General features: G+C 52.7%; 5 protein-coding genes and 1 non-coding gene across 6 annotated transcripts; all 6 read right to left on the bottom strand.

Annotated features, from left to right (window-relative positions):
• Window positions 1-382: 382 nt before the first annotated feature.
• Window positions 383-3536, bottom strand: BO95DRAFT_238944 (uncharacterized protein). The gene is made up of 2 exons (XM_025581340.1): window positions 2952-3536; window positions 383-2895 (listed from the first exon to the last, which is right to left on the bottom strand). The coding sequence occupies exons 1-2, from the start codon at window positions 3439-3441 to the stop codon at window positions 494-496; spliced, it is 2892 nt and encodes a 963-aa protein (XP_025438752.1). The 5' UTR covers window positions 3442-3536; the 3' UTR covers window positions 383-493.
• Window positions 3537-5006: 1470 nt separating this feature from the next.
• Window positions 5007-8089, bottom strand: BO95DRAFT_238923 (uncharacterized protein). The gene has a single exon (XM_025581339.1). It carries the CDS (start codon window positions 7901-7903, stop codon window positions 5312-5314), a length of 2592 nt encoding a protein of 863 aa, XP_025438751.1. The 5' UTR covers window positions 7904-8089; the 3' UTR covers window positions 5007-5311.
• Window positions 8090-8738: 649 nt separating this feature from the next.
• Window positions 8739-10598, bottom strand: BO95DRAFT_446132 (putative MFS transporter). The gene is made up of 5 exons (XM_025587307.1): window positions 10374-10598; window positions 10300-10314; window positions 9844-10245; window positions 9398-9754; window positions 8739-9258 (listed from the first exon to the last, which is right to left on the bottom strand). Exons 1-5 carry the CDS (start codon window positions 10560-10562, stop codon window positions 8914-8916), a joined length of 1308 nt encoding a protein of 435 aa, XP_025438750.1. The 5' UTR covers window positions 10563-10598; the 3' UTR covers window positions 8739-8913.
• A 784-nt stretch (window positions 10599-11382) lies between these two features.
• BO95DRAFT_t251 lies at window positions 11383-11453 on the bottom strand. The gene has a single exon. It is a non-coding gene; the product is annotated as a tRNA-Gly (tRNA).
• Window positions 11454-11648: 195 nt separating this feature from the next.
• Window positions 11649-14763, bottom strand: BO95DRAFT_446131 (putative DUF21 and CBS domain protein (Mam3)). Its single transcript, XM_025587306.1, has 4 exons — window positions 14066-14763; window positions 13747-13960; window positions 13011-13680; window positions 11649-12960 (listed from the first exon to the last, which is right to left on the bottom strand). The coding sequence occupies exons 1-4, from the start codon at window positions 14309-14311 to the stop codon at window positions 11898-11900; spliced, it is 2193 nt and encodes a 730-aa protein (XP_025438749.1). The 5' UTR covers window positions 14312-14763; the 3' UTR covers window positions 11649-11897.
• Window positions 14764-15839: 1076 nt separating this feature from the next.
• BO95DRAFT_517267 (putative C2H2 finger domain protein) lies at window positions 15840-18026 on the bottom strand. The gene is made up of 3 exons (XM_025591887.1): window positions 17613-18026; window positions 16329-17550; window positions 15840-16278 (listed from the first exon to the last, which is right to left on the bottom strand). Exons 1-3 carry the CDS (start codon window positions 17699-17701, stop codon window positions 16261-16263), a joined length of 1329 nt encoding a protein of 442 aa, XP_025438748.1. The 5' UTR covers window positions 17702-18026; the 3' UTR covers window positions 15840-16260.
• Between the last annotated feature and the right edge of the window lie 86 nt (window positions 18027-18112).

Below are 18112 nucleotides of genomic sequence, written 5' to 3'. Positions count from 1 at the left end.
GTCTATGTTGAGTCGTGGAGGGGAAGAGTAAGCCTCTTGAGTTATCATATGCTTCATAATGGATCCTACTTGCGTCTATGCGTTCTATGGTCTTCATTTTTCTTTCTATAAGTTCTTCTCAAGGGGAGAAAGAGAGAATAGAGGTATTTACTGTATTGGACGTTGCATATTCAAGAAGGTAAACTCTATAGAGCTTCGCTGCGTCCCGAGCTCGAGTGAGGTGTTTTGATTCGGGTAAGGCACTCAAGGGTAGTAAAGGTATAACTATCATCAAACACGTAAATTCACGGGGTAGACTCGCTCGGAGACCCGTCTACTGTGTGGTTCGTAGATTGGATCTTGAAGAAGGCTTAAGGCAGGCGATTATGTAGTTGGACTGTGCAGTTCGGAGAAGAGAGAAGAGAGTGACCGGGGTGGAAGATTGAAGAAGTAGGGTGTTCGGTGTTTCTCAGATGAGAGATGTGGAATGCGGAGGTGTTATGGACGAAGATGACTAGAAGGGATGTTGTTGGTTGGGATGGTATGGCTGTACCGAAGGGGAGTAGGCCCGTTCGATGGGTTGGGATGCTGAAGGGTATGGGGCGGGGGAATAAGCGTGCACGGCGGGAGGGGGCTGTGTGGTCGGAGCATAGGCTTCTGCTGGAGAGGACATGGCATGTGTGGTGGTGGGAGCGAACATCTGGGCTGTCGAATACCCTGTCGCCGGAGAATACGCCTCAGTGGAAGACACGGCGTGGGTGACTGGAGAAAAGGCTACATAGCCGTGCTCCGGGGGCACAGTCTTCTGCATGTCGTTCTCCGGCTGTGGAGGTCCGAGGTGGGAATCGTGGTGTGGGCGCTCGTGCTTGGGATCGGATACGGCGGCATGCGATTCCTCGAATGGATTGAATGCCGTGTAGCCTTCATGGCTCGTGGAGCTGATCGGGGACATGGCTCCCATAGCTGTAGCGGGCGGTTGTCCGGCGTAGTAGTTATAGATGTGTTCGTGGCCTTGATCGTGCTGGTGTTCGTGGCCGTACGGTTCGTGTTCTGACAGGTGTCTATTGTCAGAATCTTGATGCGACTCTGTGGCCGACGGGTTGAAGGCAATGTAATCGGCGGCGTTATGCGCGGTCTCATGCGAGCCAGCAGGGGAGGCTCTGTCTATGTGGTCAATAGCATGGGGCTCGTCGTGGTCCTCGTCGTGGTGCTCATCGCGGTGGTCGAAGTGCTCGTCATGGCTGTGATGGTCGTCCAAAGGCGAATTGATGTTGGCAGAGGGATTGGACGCGACATAGCCAGTATTTTGATCATGTATCGTCTGATGTGTGTCAACCGGGTCAATGGCACCCAGTGCCAGATCGTCTTCATGCTGGCCATAACCGCCGTTGTCTCCATTATGTCCGGAAGCAATATTGCCAGCGAGTGGCATTGGAGAGCTCCTGTCGGCTGGGCTGAACGCAGTATAAGTGTTCGCAGTCCCTGCACCGATCGGAGTCGTCATTCTTGTCTCCCAGGTTTCAGCCGGGTTAATAGGCGGAGGAGACCTCGTATTGCCAGGACCAGCTGGTGTGAATGACCGTCCAGGGTATTCATGATCCCTTTCAGGATAAGGAGTGTCACTCAGCTGATTTGCGGAAGAGAACGGCTGATTTGGCATGTGCTCGACAGGGGAACGAATTGCACCGGGTGTCAATGCTCGTGCGTTCGGTCCAGTTGCTGGGCTGTAGGAACGGAAAGGAGTACTTGACTGTGAGTAGTAGGCCTCCTGGTTTGCGAACGGATTGTACCCTTCGCCAGGATCCTGCTGGTGGGTCGCATACGGCATATGGCTATGGTCAGGCATGGCAGACGGCGGTGCCGGCGGGTAATGGGATCGAGACATAGGTGTCTGAATGCGTGGCATAGGTGGTGCAGGTGACGCTCGATCCATTCCCCCATACCCTGGAGCAGGAGGCGGGGGAGTGAAGTTCTGACGCGACATGGGAGTGTGGGACCGAGGCATTGCTGGGGCCTGTTGCTGAGGAGCAGGCGTACGGGTTGACCGCGACATAGGGGTCTGGCTGCGCGGACCAATTGGCTCTCCATACCCCTGAGCCGGAGGCGCCTGGTTGAAGTTCTGGCGTGGCCTCGGAGTCTGGGACAGCGGCATCGGGGCAGGCCCTTGCTGAGGAAGAGGCGGTACTGGAGGCGCCGGAGTTCCATGTCGATCAAGAGGGCTGTATGTAGACACGGCAGTACTACCGGACATAGAAGCAGCATCTGAAAAGGAAGACTGAGTCACCGTGCGGCTAAGTGCTGGGGGCTTATCATCGAACGTGGACAAGTCGGGAAGAGTTGGTTTGCGGTCTGGGGCAGCTGTGCCGGGGCGAGATGAGTATGCTGGCAACGTCGTTTGCGTGGTGCTCCGCGAAATAGTCGTGACTATCGGCGTCTTATCATCATCGTGCATGCCAACTGTCGGCAAAGTCGGCTTCCTGTCGATACCTATGTTGGGCTGGGTGGGCTTCCGATCCTGGAGGGCCACGCCTTTGGCCAGTGCCTTGTTGACCTTCTTCCGAACAATCTGCGTCAACCGTGAATTGATCTTGCGCTTGCAGTACCTCTTCAACGATCCATCTTCCGTGGGAATGTGGTGCCAGAGGAACAGCAAGTAGAGCACAACGGCCAGCAGCAGCTTGAGCATTGACAAGACCCAAATGACAAGAGTGAAGATCATGCCGACCAGGACAATAGCCTGCCGCGTATTGTCTTCCGCCAGGACCTTGATGTTGTGAAACAGCTGAGAAGCAGTAGACCCATCCGTACTATCCGTATTACTGCCTCCCGGGAGCAAATCCATCTGCATGACTGAGTAGAGAGTGATAGCGTTGACAACCTGTCGCGGGCCATCGGCGAAGATTGTACTCATCCACGCTACAGCAAAGTCAGCCCATCAATCCTCGACCCAACAAAAAGACACATGAACTCACATTCAAAAGAAAAATAAGCAAAGAGCGCGACGTACTCCGCACCCTTTCGACTCTTGGTTAACTCCGCGAAGACCAAGAAGCGCCTCCACCCACGACCATTCTGACCCATGCGGATACTCTGGATGCGCACCGCGAGCGAATCCAGATAGCTGTGGGCGATGCTGCCCGAGCGCATCGCGCGAATGGCGCGCAACCAGCGGTAGATCAGCAGAGCGAACGAGACGATAATGCAGACGGCGAAGATCCAGCGCGAGACCTTGAACGGGATCGCAGGCTCAATTGAGCCCGCCCACCGCGAGAAGGCCAACAGATTGACGGCCGTAAAGGTGTCCACACCGTAGACCGCCACCGAGACCAACAGAAACACATAGATCAGAAAGTACGAGAATCCCGACCAGCAGGATTCGGACTTGAAATCACTCAGGTTGATATAATCCCATTGTTCCTCCAAGGCCACGGGCCCTTTCTCGCGATCGCCCGAACAGAACATTATACACGATGAGCCACGACGTGTGGGAAGTAGAGATAATCTGCTGATAAAAAAAAAGAGAGAATGTGTCGTGTGAATTTGGGCCTTTCGTCGGACCAGCCGGGAAAAGTCAGTCACACGTCGCAGGCGTAGGCGACGTAAGAATGATTGGAGAGGTTTTTTCTAGTCAGGGTCGGTCGGTCCCTCGACAATGGTTTTGTATGCGCCGACGAAGTTCAAAAAGAGCGACGGAGACGGGGAGGGGGACGAAGATGGCGGCAAGTCGCGTCAACAGCGCATAGCCGCTGGACAATGGGTGGATGTGTTAATCGACATGGACGAATCGTGCCTGAGCCATCGAAAGCCCGTCGGTGATATGAGGATAGCGCTGAAACGACAACGTGCGGCGGCGGCAGTAGCAGCAGCTGTCAGCGTAGCGGTAACGTTGCCAAGATAGGGGAAACAGTGTTGGGCGCGTGCAATTGAGGTGGTTTCTCACCACATACAAGCGGCCAGAGAGAGTAGAGTGTGTGGGAAAAATCCGATAGCAGACAGCAGGAAACAGAGGAACAGAGGATAAACTAGCTCTGCCCAGGCGCAATATCCACCTTCACCACCCAAGCGAGAGACACTCGGGGGTCGGGGAGCAGGAATCGCATGAGTACGTACTATGTAGAAACTGGAAAGAATGTGGAGAATTGGCCGTGAGGAATGGGGGGGCCGGCAAAAAAGATGAAAAGATGAAACATGGGGAGGGCGCTTGCCATGCACTATTCAATGATTTCAATCTATTGAGCTTTGGTCCCTTGGGTCAGCCCAGTTACTGATGGGGTGGATGGGGCTAATGGAAGCCCCTTATTGCGCTACTCTTGCAGGAAGATTGAACGGGCACACCGTTATCTCCCGAACGCCGAACCCCCTGATCCACATCCACTGAAGTGATCAAAGCATCAAAGTGCTGAGATCAGCACGGTCCCCCTTGCACGTTGCAACTGGTTCATCATCTCTCTGCTTGGCGGTTTCGGAATAATCGTGCTCACTCACAATTTAATTGTTTAATTTGTTATCTTCCTCGATGCTTCCTAGATACTGAGTACATGAACATACTGTTACAATATGGTAAGCAGAGGGCTTGGGGGTTAGAAAAAAGCATCAAGCATGACAGGGTGAGCCGCCTACCCCTAAACTCAACAATGCCAATCGACGATAAGAATGTGATGCTTGACTGAGCCACCAAGAAGGCTGGCCTGATACTAGAACCAAACGTCATCTTTATTGCCATAAGCCAATTAAGCAAGCAAGCCAGCCAGCCAGATACATGTCCAACAATTTCGTCCGCCAAACTTGCGCCCCGCCCTTCATTCAACTATCGCCACCACAGACACAACCCTACCCATAGTTACCCGACTCAATCAATGTCACATGCGTCGGAGGCCAGTCCGGCTGCTACCCGGCTGCGTCTGGGACGCTGGGTCTTCGCATTCGAGATGCTAATGCGCAGCTTGCGGAGTTCCTCATACAACTCGCGGTTCTCCTTGGACCAGCGGATCTGATCCTCCGTGCGTGCTCGCTTCTCCCGTTCGTACATCGATTTGATCATCGAGAAGTCGGCACGGAGCTTCTCCTCGACCTTGCCCGCGGGGCTGGCCACCTTCGCCTTCTCGAGCTTCTCCGTCAACTCGTTGATCCTCGTCTGCTGCTCGGAAACCTTGACCTGGCACTGCTGGAGGGCCGTCATGACGGACCCCACGTTCGCGGTCGGTCGCTTGAGAATCATCTGTTCGTCGCGAGCTTTCTCCTCCCATTGGGCCAGACGGACCTCGAGGACCTTGTTGACTCGCTCCGCGGTGTCGGCCCGTTCCTGGCCACGCTGGGCGTCCCTCATCGCCAGTCAGATCTGAATCTGGAGGGTGCGGTTCTCCTCGGTGACTTCGTCGAGATTCTTCTGCATCATGAACGCTTGGTTTCGCGCCTGCTCAGCTTGAGCGCGCGCTTCCGCCACAGACAAGTTGCAGGCCACTTCGCCTTCCTGCATGCTCTGCTGCGCGCTGGCTCCGCTGAATTGCGCTTCCGCCAGTTGTCTCTGGGCTTCGTCTAGGTCGAACTCTAACTTAGCCACCATCAGTTGTGCTTCGATTTCAACGGAGTTATTCTCTTGTTGAAGCGCGTGGTTTCTGACATGGGCGGCGGCCAGCTCTTGCTGCATCGCTTCCAGAGACTGGCTATGCTGCAGGTTTGCTTGATGTGTGGCCCGGAATGCCTCGTACTCTGCAATGATATTCTGGTTCTGAGCCAGAAGCTCCTGAAGCTGGGTTTCACTCTCACGACCGTGCTCCTCTGCAGTGACCAGGCGCTTCTCAACGTCGACAGTCTTGTCAGTACAGGCCTGGAGTTCATCGGTGCGTGTCTGAAGTGCATCCTTGAGTGACTGCAGTTCCTGCTCCTGCTCCTGGCTGAGATGCTGCTGGCCTTCGATGGCGGCCCGTTGGCCATGTCCCTCCTGCTGGCCGTGTTTCTCTGCGGCAAGCAGACGTGACTCAACGGAAAGACACCTTTCAGTCCAGATATTAAGTTCATCGGTTCGGCTCTGAAGCTCGTCCTTCAGCGACTGAAGCTTCTGATTTTGGTCGTCGCGCTCGGCTTCGTTCTGCTGACTATGCTTTCGAGCAGCGGTCAGTCGTTTTTCTGCGGCTGCGAGCTTATCAGTCCGAATCTGAAGCTCAATCTTCAGTGACTGGATCTCTTGGCTTTGGGCAAGGTTCTGTTCACGCTCGGGTTTCGCCTGTCGATTGTGCTTGCTTCGAGCAGCGGCCAGACGCTTCTCTGCATCGGCAAGCTCATCGGTGCGGGTCTGAAGTTCACTCTTCAGAGACTGGAATTCCTGAATTGGAATATGGGTCTGTTCGCGCTCGGCTTCATCCTGTGGACTGTGCTCTTTGGCTGCGGCCAGTCGCTCTTTCGCAGCTGCAAGCTCATCAGTGCGGGTCTGAAGTTCATTCTTCAACTGATCATGTTCCAGTTCGCCCTGCTGACTACTCTTCTCCGCGGTAGCCAGCCGCTCTTCCGCAGCTGCAAGCTCATCGGTACGGGTCTGAAGCTCACTCTTCAACGACGAAAGCCCCTGGGTCAACAGCTTCTCGCATTCAATCTCCACACGTCGACCACGCTCCTCCGCCGCGGACACGCGAGTCTCAGCCTCAGAGAGCTTGTCAGTGAGGGTCGTCAACTCATCAGTGCGAGTCTGAAGCTCATCCTTGACCGTCTGTAGCTCCTTTTTACTCCTAGCGTTGCTTTTCTTCTTCGCGCCAGCCAGCTGCTTCTCCAGCTGCACGATACGGTCTTTCAGGAACTGCTCCCGTGCCGCGTCCACTTCATCCACGACGACGAACTGGGCCTCGGCTCTGGCCATGGTGAGATTATTTTCCAGCTGGACGACCTTCCTCTTCAACTCGTCGATGATGCCCGCGTGTGCGTCTTTCGCCTGGCGGAGCGCGCTCTGAATCCTGCGGGAAGTGAAATCGGTCTGGTGACGGACAGTCTCTTCCAGCCGCTGCTTCTCCGCCTGGAACTCTGCCTCCCTCGTCGCTATGCACTGCTGCAGTTTCTCATTCGCAGTCTCAAGAGACTTGGACAAGTTCCACAGATACGCCTCGCATTCAGTGGGCCGGGGCTCGCCGTTCACCGCCAGCGCCATCCCCCGGCGTAGAGCGGCAACTTTGCTGCAGAGAGCATAAAAGAGCCACAGCCCTATAACAAGGGTCGGGATCAAGACGGCCATGAAGGCAAGAACGCGGAGATGGCGGACCTCGCTATCCACAGGTGGCACCAGCCACTGCGCGCGGTCCTTGACCGTTTCGTACAGTTCCAGCCCCGTCTCCACGCCGGAGCAGCGGTAGCTCGCCAGCCATTGCTTCTTGGTCCAACGAGCCGGTAACCCACTGCGCGCCATGTCGGCAAGGCAGTCTTCGTAGCGGTCCCGTCCCATGGGACTGAAGCCCGCGGTTATGCCGTTCAAATAATGGTGGCCTGGGATCAGAGCAGAGATGTACATCCACTTGGACCCGGCCGCTAGGGCCCAGAGGCGGCATGCAGTACTCAAAGGCCGGTTGGTTGGAAAGAACCAAAGGATTCCGATGAAGGTAAGTTGGACCAGGTTAGAATTGAGGATTGTGTCTTGGGCGTTGGCGTAACATAAACGATAGAAGCTCTTGCGAGACTCGCCATTGGACAGCTGCTGGACGGCCCAGTGGATATCGTGTAGCAAGGAGCGGATAGGCGAGAAGATGAACCTTTGAACCCCGGTCAGGGTCAAGGGCGCCAGGTCCGGCAGGAAACAGATGATGATTGTGATAAGGATTATGGCTTGGAAGAGTATGGTGCCCCCGTTGGTCAGATCGAGGTACGTCAGCACGTCGAAGCTTGAGGCGTGCGCCGGATCGGTGACCTGTCCGTAGAAGAAGATCTGTTCTGCCGCGTTTGACATCTTGTCGAATGAGGTCGAACCTGACGCTCAGAGGTTCTCGTGTGGGATGTTCTATGAAGTGATGAGATGAGAGGCTTTACACGTCTGTGGTATGGTCAGTGGATGCTGCTCGCGTCTTGAGTGGTAAAGATGGATAGCTTACAAGTAGGAAGAAGTAGGATGATGAGAGAGTGGTTGAGATTCTTGAGAAGACTTGAAGAATTCTGTTCTTCTGTGAAGCTGTCACAACACGCGTCGGGCCGTCGAAGCTTTTCGCGGTGTCAATGTCACCAAAGCCTCTTCAGGCCTCCAGACATATGTCTGAGACTTTCAAGCGTCTTTCACAGGAGAAGGAGTCGTGTTTTTCAAGCTCTTGGAAGGATGTAGAAGGTATTAAATGATTGCAAGTTTGCGAAAGAGATCTATGGTTTGATGGAGAGAGATGTGGAGGAAAGATGGTGAGAAGAGAGGCGAAGAAGGAGAGAGATGTGGGAGAGAGAAGGGTAAATAAGGTAAAGTGATAGAAGGAGATATGTATGGAGAACGTGAGGGTGGGTTGCTACGGAGAGTGAGGGAGTATCCAGTGAATATCAAACTCATGTTGTCGTGGGGGGAACCAGGTATCGTCACCCATAGTAACATGATCACTTCACTCTCCCAAGCCAACATCAGGTAAGTGACCACCCAAAGTGAATATTGCATAGGGAAATAAGAGACTACTTTGGCGTTACTACTACTCTTGAATATCGAAGAACAAATCTGACAGCTTGTACCATACACAATTAGCTAGAACACCGAAAACAAGCACTGTATAAGAACCCTGCCATACAAGCTTGATAGATCAAAGAACTTTTTCCTGTATTCCGTAGAGCGTTGCTACTTTGAACACATATATACACACCAAATGACTCTGCTCCATTAGATTGGCCTGCCTCCTCATCCATACCACCAGGCCTACATCCACCCCTTCCTATCTACTTGGGCCCAACCATTATATGCAGTCTATATCTTCAGTCGTAGCTTCATTCTCCTCAAGCCTGATTCTTCTTTGGCATCCTGGGCAATCCCAGCCACAACAGCAGGATTCCTCCAGAAAGCCCGATGATGAAGGGCTGCAACACTTTGACTCCGCGTGCCTGCGCAATAGCACCCACAGCGAACGGCAGGATAGCAGCGCCTCCGCCGCCAAACGCAGCCGCGAATCCAATGGCACTGACGTGAAGATGGCGAGGGAGGAGCTTGGTAGCCACCACCACCGCAGCCGGGAAGAACGGTCCCAGGAAGAATCCTTGCAGAGAAACAGCCACTGCGGATGAGTAGAAGTTCGGGACCAACCAGAGGACAAGACCTGCGGCGATAGCGCAGCAGGAATATATCTGCGGAGTGACGATGTCAGAAGTAATCGTGCATGGGTCACATTATAGGAGGGATTGAGAGTCGACGCATTGGATCTATGGATCCTGGCAAGGCGAAGAAAGACCGGACTATGCAGTGCAATGGGCAAGGGAAACATACTATGATTGCCAACTTCTCGCCAATGCGCGGGGTGATAAAGCCTAGCACCATGCGCCCCACGGTGATCCCAAGCCAAAACCCGGTAGCTGTCATCCCACTTGCGAAGGACTGGCCATGTCGGACCTGGATCATGAATGTCACTATCCAGCCGCCCAGGGCGACTTCGATGCCGACATATCCCAGCAGGAAGATGGCACAGATCCAGGTAACCCGCGCATAAGACTTCTTGAACAGCACTTCACGAAGCCCCGCCTTGTTTTCATCATCTGACTGTGGCTCTCTCGCCTTGTCTCGTTCTGCCGATGCGTCCCAGAAGGCTGAGGCACAGACGGCCAGTTCAGTGGCCGCACAGGCAATCTGCGGACAGTAGAAAGGAGAAACTTGTAAGCCAAAGCTTAGAACGATACAAGGGCCGGATGACGTTTTTGGCGGAACACCAGTCTTACCAGGATATAGTAGTAATAGTACCACGGCACATGGGCCTTTGTGATCAACGACGTTGCGATTAGGGGACTGATCACACCTCCAACACCGTAGAGCCCGTGCAGAAGCCCCAGAATCTGATTAGAGTCGGCCATGTTACCTATCCAAGCATTCCACGAGGCATCCCCAAGTCCATTTCCGAAGCCTGCAAAGATGAAAGAGACGACCAGGACCGGGTAGGGGGGGTGACAACAATTGATGATATACGCAATCACATGGCAACTGGGCGTCAACACGGCCACTCCTCGACGGCCTAGTTTGTTGTGAATTCGGCTGTTCAGAAAGGCAGCCGCGGTGTAGCCGACTAGCGGTGAGAAGAAGACGAGGGACACCACAGTGTAGGAGAGACGGTAGTAGCTTTCCAGCTGCGGCAACTGTTCAGTGGCGATCACACGGCTCTAAGACGGTCGAACGCTTACATAGGGAATCAGAGGCTACTATGGTCAGTCTCGGTCAAGTTCCAGATAAGAGGGTAAGGCGGTCGATCACTCACCCCGTAGGCTGCATCATTCATACCCATAACCAGAAAACTCCAGAAGGTGGCGAGGGTCTTAAATACATTAGAGCGAGGATAGTTCCAGCGCTCAGCCTCGTGGAAGACCTGCGTCGGTTCTTCGTTGGAGTCGAGAGAATTCGCCTGGTTCGTGTTGCGGAGGGGAATCGGCTCCTCCATTGCAGCCATGTTGAGGTCAAAAAAGTCAAGTGGAGGAGTGCGTTTGGACCCTGCAGGGTGAGGGGAAGCTCGCAGGAATATATATGAGGGTCACTTCCTTGCCAAGGCTGCCAAGTTGGTAGCAATAGTAATTCCGATTCAATGCTTGATGGCGGTGGAGACCCCATACTGGGTTCCTGGGCCCTGAGCCCTCGTGCTGGCTTATTACCCATTTTAGGCTTATTTGCACAAGATCTCCACTTTTCTAGCTGCTACGCTACTTGTATTATATGAGGTCACTACTCACAATGTGCAAATATCGCAGTCATCCCGGTGCCAACACGAGGCCCCATCAGTCTAGATGTATATAATAGGTTTCTGTCGGTAATTTATCCTTATCTGATCGAAGGGACTCCTTGCATCAAACTTTATCTACGAACACCATGGTTTGACGTTCCCTGGTCGGTTACACAACATCATACTCGTAAGATGATTGGGGTTCTCGATATGCAGTTTGCTTTCCAACCCGGTCTTCATCCGACTGGGCTGGAGCTCCGTTACATATACGTAGCCAATCTATACTCTATCAGGAGTGAGTCTGCGTGCACGGAAGTAAGTGAGATCCTGTGAGATCCTGTGAGATCATGATGCCGACGATACGACTATATCCAGGTAGATAGAACGGGATACACATTCAGATTGAAGTGAGGTCAACGGCTCTACGAGACAATTTAATCTCTTAATTACAAAAGTGTGCATTCCGTGCCGATGACGTATATCGGACGGATAGATAGAAAGCATCCAAGCGAGAAAAAACAAGCGCGAAAAAAAGACAAAAGAAATCTCACATTGCATCATCCGTGAATCGAACACGGGCCTCATCGATGGCAACGATGAATTCTACCACTAGACCAATGATGCTGGTTGATATATTTTTGTGCTTCAAATTACATAATGTCATATTCACAGCCTGTGAGAAGGAAACAGAGCCTACCCAAGAAGCAGTACACCAATGTACGTATAGTTTGGAACAACATGGCTAAGAGCTGTATCTACAGTCGCTCCACGTATGATTATAGCATGAGACTCACGAACAAAGCAATATTGTAATTTCGATTCACTCTTACAGTAGTCAACCCGACTTCTCTAAATCATATTTTCCGTTTTCATCGACCTCGAATCCCTATCTCACAAATTGCGAATATTTCCCTTAATACGTATACTTCCTCTTTGGAAAAAAGGAGTGCTATCTATACTGCTTTCCGAGCATTCTTACAAAAAATCAAATGAAGCCAGTCGAATGAATATACTGCATCACCCATTGCTCTGTCCAGCAGAGTCCACTTCAAGCACATACAGTGCGGGTTATTCTGGCGCAAGAAGAGGTGCATCCTCCGCGTGCAAATCACCACTTTTGGAGCCATGCCCACGGCGCTTGCGACGACGTTTTTTCTTCGATCCGCTGCCATCGCCATTTCCGAGATTGACAATCTCCCCATTCTGCTGAACAGGGAACTGGGTCTGGGCGGTAGCATTGGGTGTATCAGACTCGGAGGAGCTGGTGGCAGTGCTAGTGGTATGGAGGACTACTTTGCGGATGCCGTTGACGTCAACCACCTGCTCCGTAATGCTACCACTGCGGGCGGGGCCCTTGTGTCGGTAGCTGCCGGGCCGGAGACGATCAGAGAGTTCGGAGTCGGTCGACTGGAAGCTATGCGCAGGGCTGTTGTCCTGCTGTGCACGAGTGCTGGGGCGAATGTTATCGTCCTGTTCCTCATGGACAGCTTCCGGTATGGAGAGTGCCGGTCCGTCGGTCATCCGCGCCGTATCGGATAGGGAGCGACCATGACCTAACGTGCCGTAGCCTGCCCGAACGGCATATACACCGTCTCGCGCATCCATTCCGCTTTGCACTAATCCGGCACCGAGGCCGCCCTGCAAGCCAGAAGTAGTGCTTCTAATCAAGCCGTCCGCGCTCTGGCGAGACTCTAGATCAGTATGGCCAGACCGCGAGGGAGAGGCACTCCGCTTGATCTTCACACTCTGATATCTAGTCTGGCGAGGCCGGCTAGCAAGATTTGAAGGGCCGAGATGCTTCAAGTGCTCGCGAATTTCGTCCGTCGCACCTCGTTGAGTCACCAAGCCATCGGTGGAGTCGGAATTCCTGTCTGATTGGGGACGACGAAACTGGAAACGAGGCAAGGGCGCTTCGACAGAGCTTCGCCGGTTTTCCTTCGAAGCACCGTTGGTCGGGGGTTCCGCGGTGGATTCGCCTTCGATGTCGATCAGCGGCCCACCTGATTCGACAGGTAGCATCGGGGGGTCTTCCACAATCCGGCCTTTAGGGACTCGAGACTTGGGAGCCGGAGCCATACGACGGATCGCCTTGTGAACGTCGACAAAAACATCGGATTCATCGATGATCTCCCTATGATAGAATTAGCCATGCTCCTACTCTGGCGTAGATGAAGTACATACTCTCCGATCAATTCCTCGATCACATCTTCCAAGGTGACCACGCCCAAGGCGCCGCGATCTTCGCCCGGATATTCCGATACGAGAACCATGTGAGACTTGCCCTCTTGGAAAAAGTTGACAATGTCCAGACAGCTCGTCTCCGGGCGCGTCTCCGGAAGAGTAGCTAGGGCGAAATCCCGGACCCGTTTGCAATCTTCAGGATCATAAGTGATGAGCATCTTGACCAACAGCATGCCGACGAAATTCATGTCATTGTCGGGCGCATGAATGGGGATACGGGAGTATCCCTGAGACAGAATAAGATCCATTGTTTCTTCATCAAGTATAGTGTCCGCGGACATGGTAAAGACATCTTCCATGGGAGTCATGATGCTGCCAACGGACTTGTCCTTAAGGTCCAAGACAGCGCTGATGATCGTGACCTCATCCGAGTTCAGCTGCTCCCCAGCTTCACCCAGGGTCTTATGCAGCGTAACCAGGGTTTTTAGGCCTGCTTTCTTGTAAATGGTTCCGTGGTCTTCTCCAAGCAGCTTGTCGAGCAATTTGGCAACAGGGTAGGCCACGGGAGACATGATGTACATAAGCGCCAAGACGCAGGGGGCCATCCATGCGCCGATAGGCAACCCGTACCGGACGCAAATGGATTGAGGCACGATTTCGCCAAAGATCACTAAAACACATCAGGCGGACGATAAGCAAGGACCTCTCGCGCCAAGGAAGAGGGATTTTCCCGTACCAATCAAGACTGTACTGCCGAGCACTGCTGGCCAGCCACCTCCCAGTGACCGATCGAGCACAATTGGAAGAGTTTCGTTGGTGATCACGTTGCTGAGAAGGAGAGTCACCAGCACCCAGTGCTTTCCCCGCTGCAACAGTCTCAGCACGCTTGCTGCATTTTTGCGTTCGCCCTCTTCACCAGAGGTTTGAATAACTTGTAGATAAACTTCATCCTAGATTCCCCGCGGGTGTGCATTCCCCAGAAATTAGCCTCCCGAAAGTGCTCGCAATGCGATGAATGAGGTCAAGGTCGACACGAAGGAGGGGAAAAAAATTACCTGGCCCATTAAAGCTATCGTCAGACCAGCAAATGCACCACCGCTCAAGACCAGAGCAGCGGCAACTCCGAGATAGAGCCATAGACTAGGGTCGCTTGGAGGTTTGGGATCGACTTCGGAATGAATGACATAGGTAGGAGCGGCGGAGATGAGAGGCAGGTTCACACAGGCGAGAGTCAACAGCTTGGCAAGACCAAGGACGAGAGGCCGGGCGGCCAAGATGCGGGTGGACGGGGATATCGCCATCACCGATGGGACAGATGAGAAAGAGGAATCTCGAAGAAAAAGGGAAGGAGCCCTGAGCCTGGGCTAAAACAGGGACATATTTATTTTAAAGACTAAGCAGTAGCGGCGGATTTTCGTTTGGGGGGGGAGATGGAGGGTGGGTGTGGGTGTGGGAGGGGATGAGATGCAGAGAGAGAGAAAGGTTCACGTTGCCTTAGTGGCCGGGCGAAGAAGGGCGCGGCGTGCGATCGGGTCAGTGCCGTAGTGGATAGAGTGACGTCGCCCCCAGTCGGGAAATAGGGAGAAAGGCGGCACAGGAGGTTAAGGAGGTGATCGCTCGTCTCCTATAAATATGATTTGAGTAAATCTTGTTCAGGAGTGCAGAGGGTCCCCAGGGGGAAGGGTTTCGCCTTGTGAAACTTCAGGAGAACCCCGTACTGTTAAGATAAGACGGATGGATGATTGTTGATTGTTGATTGTTGTTCACGGACAAGAATTGAATTCTGGAAAGAAAGAAACTCAGCTCCAGTTCTGAACAGGGTCTAGCCCGGCGGAAGGAGTTGGAAGCTGGTGCCAGTGATTGATACCTGAGGTATCAACGGTAAATAGCCGGTCGCGGCCATGTTCGTCAGGCCCTCGCCTTGTAACGATTTCGATGAGGGCAAGGAAAGATCCGGGTAATCTGCCTTCGGACTCTCACCAATCAGATGCAGGGACTGCGATCTTGACCCAGAAGCTGGTCCGTGCCCCGTGACAGCTGGTTGCGAAGGGGGATGAGTCAGCCGTATAACCCTCTGTAGTTGACTACATAATTTACGAACTTATAATGTTGTACAAACAAACCATCTTACCTAGGTAGGAACCACACTTGGTCATTTTGGGATATAATAAATGCCAACTAATTTCTCAATGCAAGCGCGTGGGGTATACGCTGCAAAAATTTTCTCAATAGTCAAATTTCTTCCTCTCATCCTTACCTCGTATCGGAGTAGCTTCATTTCTCATTGGGAAGGCATTGACCTAGCCGGAGACAGCATGAGAGCACGTGTCTCAGTGCCTCATGAGATATGTGGGGACTACAAAATGAGGTCCCCCCTCCGGATCTTGTATATACTGTATGTCGATTGAGGCAAGCTTAAAATCCTGCCGTTCTTCTGAAGGGTTTTCTATAGGAACTTGTTCACATAAGGTTCAGGTTTGTGATCGGTATGAGAACTGGTGTCCGGCAAAGTCGAATTTTTTCATGAGCTACTGTAGGCTACCTACTCAATAGAGATATAAAAGGTTCAAATAAGTGGCACTAGCCTACTGAGAGGGGCCCTGTGTGTCCAGTCTCCACTGCTTCAGAGCCCAGACCAGCACTAATGATGAAGTGCTCTAATCTATAACAGTAATGGACTAGCATCGTCTACCAGAATGAAGAGTTGCCTGCACACGTGCTCTCATTCCGTTTCAGGCTATGGTCTACGGTCTACACAAAGAACACCGCTTTAGCGAGCCCTAAGTGGGAGTAGTACAGCAAGATCAACAGCAATCTTCGTCCCCTCGTCCTTTCTACACCTGGGACAGGTAAAAAGCTGGATTTAAGTCTGACTGTCCAAATGTGACTGAAACCCACAACCCAAAATTGAGTCCGACTAGGATATGTGTTGTACAGTTCATCAAGACATCGGTTACACACGATCCATACGAGCTGAGCCCACGGCGGGAAGAGCTCCTGTCTTATGTGGTCGATCCACCAGAGGTGCCGATTGATATCGCTGGTAGAATAGCCAATCAGACATGTAGATCGTTGTGATTGCTTGATCTAAACTTTTGCCATACTAAAGTATGTACAAAGATGTACCCTACCGCAACTCCAAAGTGTAATGCTCGAAATTAAGTGCAGAAACCCAAGAGGCAACGGAAACAAACGACCTCGACCAAATCATATACTCATCAAATGATGCAGATAGAACATATCCATGAGTTTATTGCAGGAGAGGATCCTGAACGCCATGTTAGCTTGGTCGCTTAAATCATAGAGGGGAGGACATACGCGGAAGTGTTTTTGGTTGTTGCCTGCGCGGTTGACCCGAGCCATGTGCCGCATCTCTTGTCGAATAGCCCGAGTGCGCTCTTTACGCTCGCTTTCCACAACAAGGCGTTTCTGGGTGTCTGAAACACCGATCATGCCCGTACCGCCGTTGGCACGGGTGATGAGGGCTCGGTTGAGGTTACGACCGCGAGGTTTCTCATCCACGTCCATAGCCTCACCATTCTCGATGGCGAGTTGATGGGCCGCGCGCTCATCGGCAGAGGGGTAGTTGTGGAGGTTCTGGCGATAGTACTTGGCAAGGGAGCGGTGGCCAACGCTCTTCCCAGAAGGAAGGTGGAGTTCATAATCAGTGGCGTAGACCACGGGTGCGCTCTTGCGGTTGTCCAGCTCATCTTCATCGACGGATGACGCGGAGGTCTCAGTCTCCCAGCCCTCATCCTCGCCCTCAATCTTAACTCCTCCTTCCTCGGGCGTCTCGCTAGTTGTCGACTCCCAATCACCCTCATCATCGGAGTAAGTGCTGCGGAAATCATAGTACTGGCCGATCTCAATCTGCTCATCCTCGGACTCGAAAGCAATCATGCAGTGACCCTTGTCTTTCATGTGGGTACGGATAGCGGCGGGGCTATTCTTGATAACATGACAGTAAGTGCATTCGCTGTTCTCGTTGATCTTGCGGTAGAGATAGTTGAGGAGACCTTCCAAGTCGGCCAGATACTCCTTCTCCGGGATGAACATGCCGTGGGCTTTGAGCATGTGCTCAGTGTTCTCCTGGATATCGGCTGCCGTGTTGGGGCAGAACAAGCAACGGGCAGACGAGAAAGAGTCATCGGACATCTCTTCATCTTCACCCTCCTCATTTTCCTCTTCAATAGTGGCCTCCTTCAGAGTATCGGCCACCTTAGACACCTCTGCCTCACCGACGCGCTGGGGCTTGTTGATAGGCTCGCCCAAGGAGAAAGTAGAGCTCATGACTGACGAGGCATCGTCGGCATGTTCGCGTTTCATACGTGCTTCGCGGGCCTTGTGCTTTGAGCTCTTGATATGGTTTTGATGTGAGTTTTCGCTGTAGAAAGTCTTCTGGCAGGCGACGCAGGTCGTTTCAAAGGCGGCCTTGGCGGCGGCGGCAGTGGTGGTCGCTTTGGCGGCAAGAACCTTCTCATTGAAGGTTTCCTGAGACACGGGAGGCAGAGATGCAATGCGACGCTTCATGTTATACAAGCTGGTTTGTAGGTGTCAGTCGCTGAGCTCAACCAAAGGCAGGACGGATGGCTTCCAACTTACTGCCAGTCTCGGCGCATGTGGTCCCGCTGCGCATCGCTGCCGCGAAAAGCAACAAGACAGGTGTTGCAGGTGTATGGAAGGGATGCCATTTTTTTTATTTGATGTGACAAAGAGTGGCGCTCAGCAAAATGGGTATCACGAAAAGTAGAAAAGTTGTGGAAGGCGGGTAGAAAAAGTCGTTAGGCGGTTGTGGGTGTTATCAAAGCGGGGTATATATTTTCTTCACTGAACAAAAGTTCACCTCACAGGACAGCAGCTCGATAAATAATGACCACTGTATTCTCAAAGAAAGTGGAACAAGGAAATCCAGCCAGACAAAAAGTTGTGACGAGGAGGGTGGTGTAAGAAACAACCAGGAGTTTGAGATATTCGCCCGTCGGAGAGTATTGATAATCAGCGCCGATAACTAATTAGTGTTCGTCCGACTTTTTGCATGCCTGAAAATCCTCGCCTTGCCGCTTTTACTCATCGCTGGAATGACGTTCAGGCACGTGCTTCCA

This window comes from Aspergillus brunneoviolaceus, assembly GCF_003184695.1.
Source record: "Aspergillus brunneoviolaceus CBS 621.78 unplaced genomic scaffold BO95scaffold_67, whole genome shotgun sequence".
In the NCBI taxonomy this organism is placed as follows: domain Eukaryota; kingdom Fungi; phylum Ascomycota; class Eurotiomycetes; order Eurotiales; family Aspergillaceae; genus Aspergillus; species Aspergillus brunneoviolaceus.
This window is presented reverse-complemented; position numbering and strand designations above follow the sequence as displayed.

Excerpts from the sequence above, each read along its gene's own strand:
- BO95DRAFT_238944 (XM_025581340.1), bottom strand. The coding sequence starts at position 3,441 with ATGTTCTGTTCGGGCGATCGCGAGAAAGGGCCCGTGGCCTTGGAGGAA. Across the intron at positions 2,896-2,951 it reads TGCTTATTTTTCTTTTGAAT|CGTGGATGAGTACAATCTTC; the intron begins GTGAGTTCATGT and ends ACTTTGCTGTAG.
- BO95DRAFT_238923 (XM_025581339.1), bottom strand. The coding sequence starts at position 7,903 with ATGTCAAACGCGGCAGAACAGATCTTCTTCTACGGACAGGTCACCGAT.
- BO95DRAFT_446132 (XM_025587307.1), bottom strand. The coding sequence starts at position 10,562 with ATGGCTGCAATGGAGGAGCCGATTCCCCTCCGCAACACGAACCAGGCG. Across the intron at positions 9,755-9,843 it reads ACTATTACTACTATATCCTG|ATTGCCTGTGCGGCCACTGA; the intron begins GTAAGACTGGTG and ends TACTGTCCGCAG. Across the intron at positions 9,259-9,397 it reads GCGAGAAGTTGGCAATCATA|ATATATTCCTGCTGCGCTAT; the intron begins GTATGTTTCCCT and ends GTCACTCCGCAG.
- BO95DRAFT_446131 (XM_025587306.1), bottom strand. The coding sequence starts at position 14,311 with ATGGCGATATCCCCGTCCACCCGCATCTTGGCCGCCCGGCCTCTCGTC. Across the intron at positions 13,961-14,065 it reads CGATAGCTTTAATGGGCCAG|GATGAAGTTTATCTACAAGT; the intron begins GTAATTTTTTTC and ends CGGGGAATCTAG. Across the intron at positions 13,681-13,746 it reads CGGCAGTACAGTCTTGATTG|TGATCTTTGGCGAAATCGTG; the intron begins GTACGGGAAAAT and ends GATGTGTTTTAG.
- BO95DRAFT_517267 (XM_025591887.1), bottom strand. The coding sequence starts at position 17,701 with ATGGCATCCCTTCCATACACCTGCAACACCTGTCTTGTTGCTTTTCGC. Across the intron at positions 17,551-17,612 it reads CACATGCGCCGAGACTGGCA|CTTGTATAACATGAAGCGTC; the intron begins GTAAGTTGGAAG and ends CCTACAAACCAG.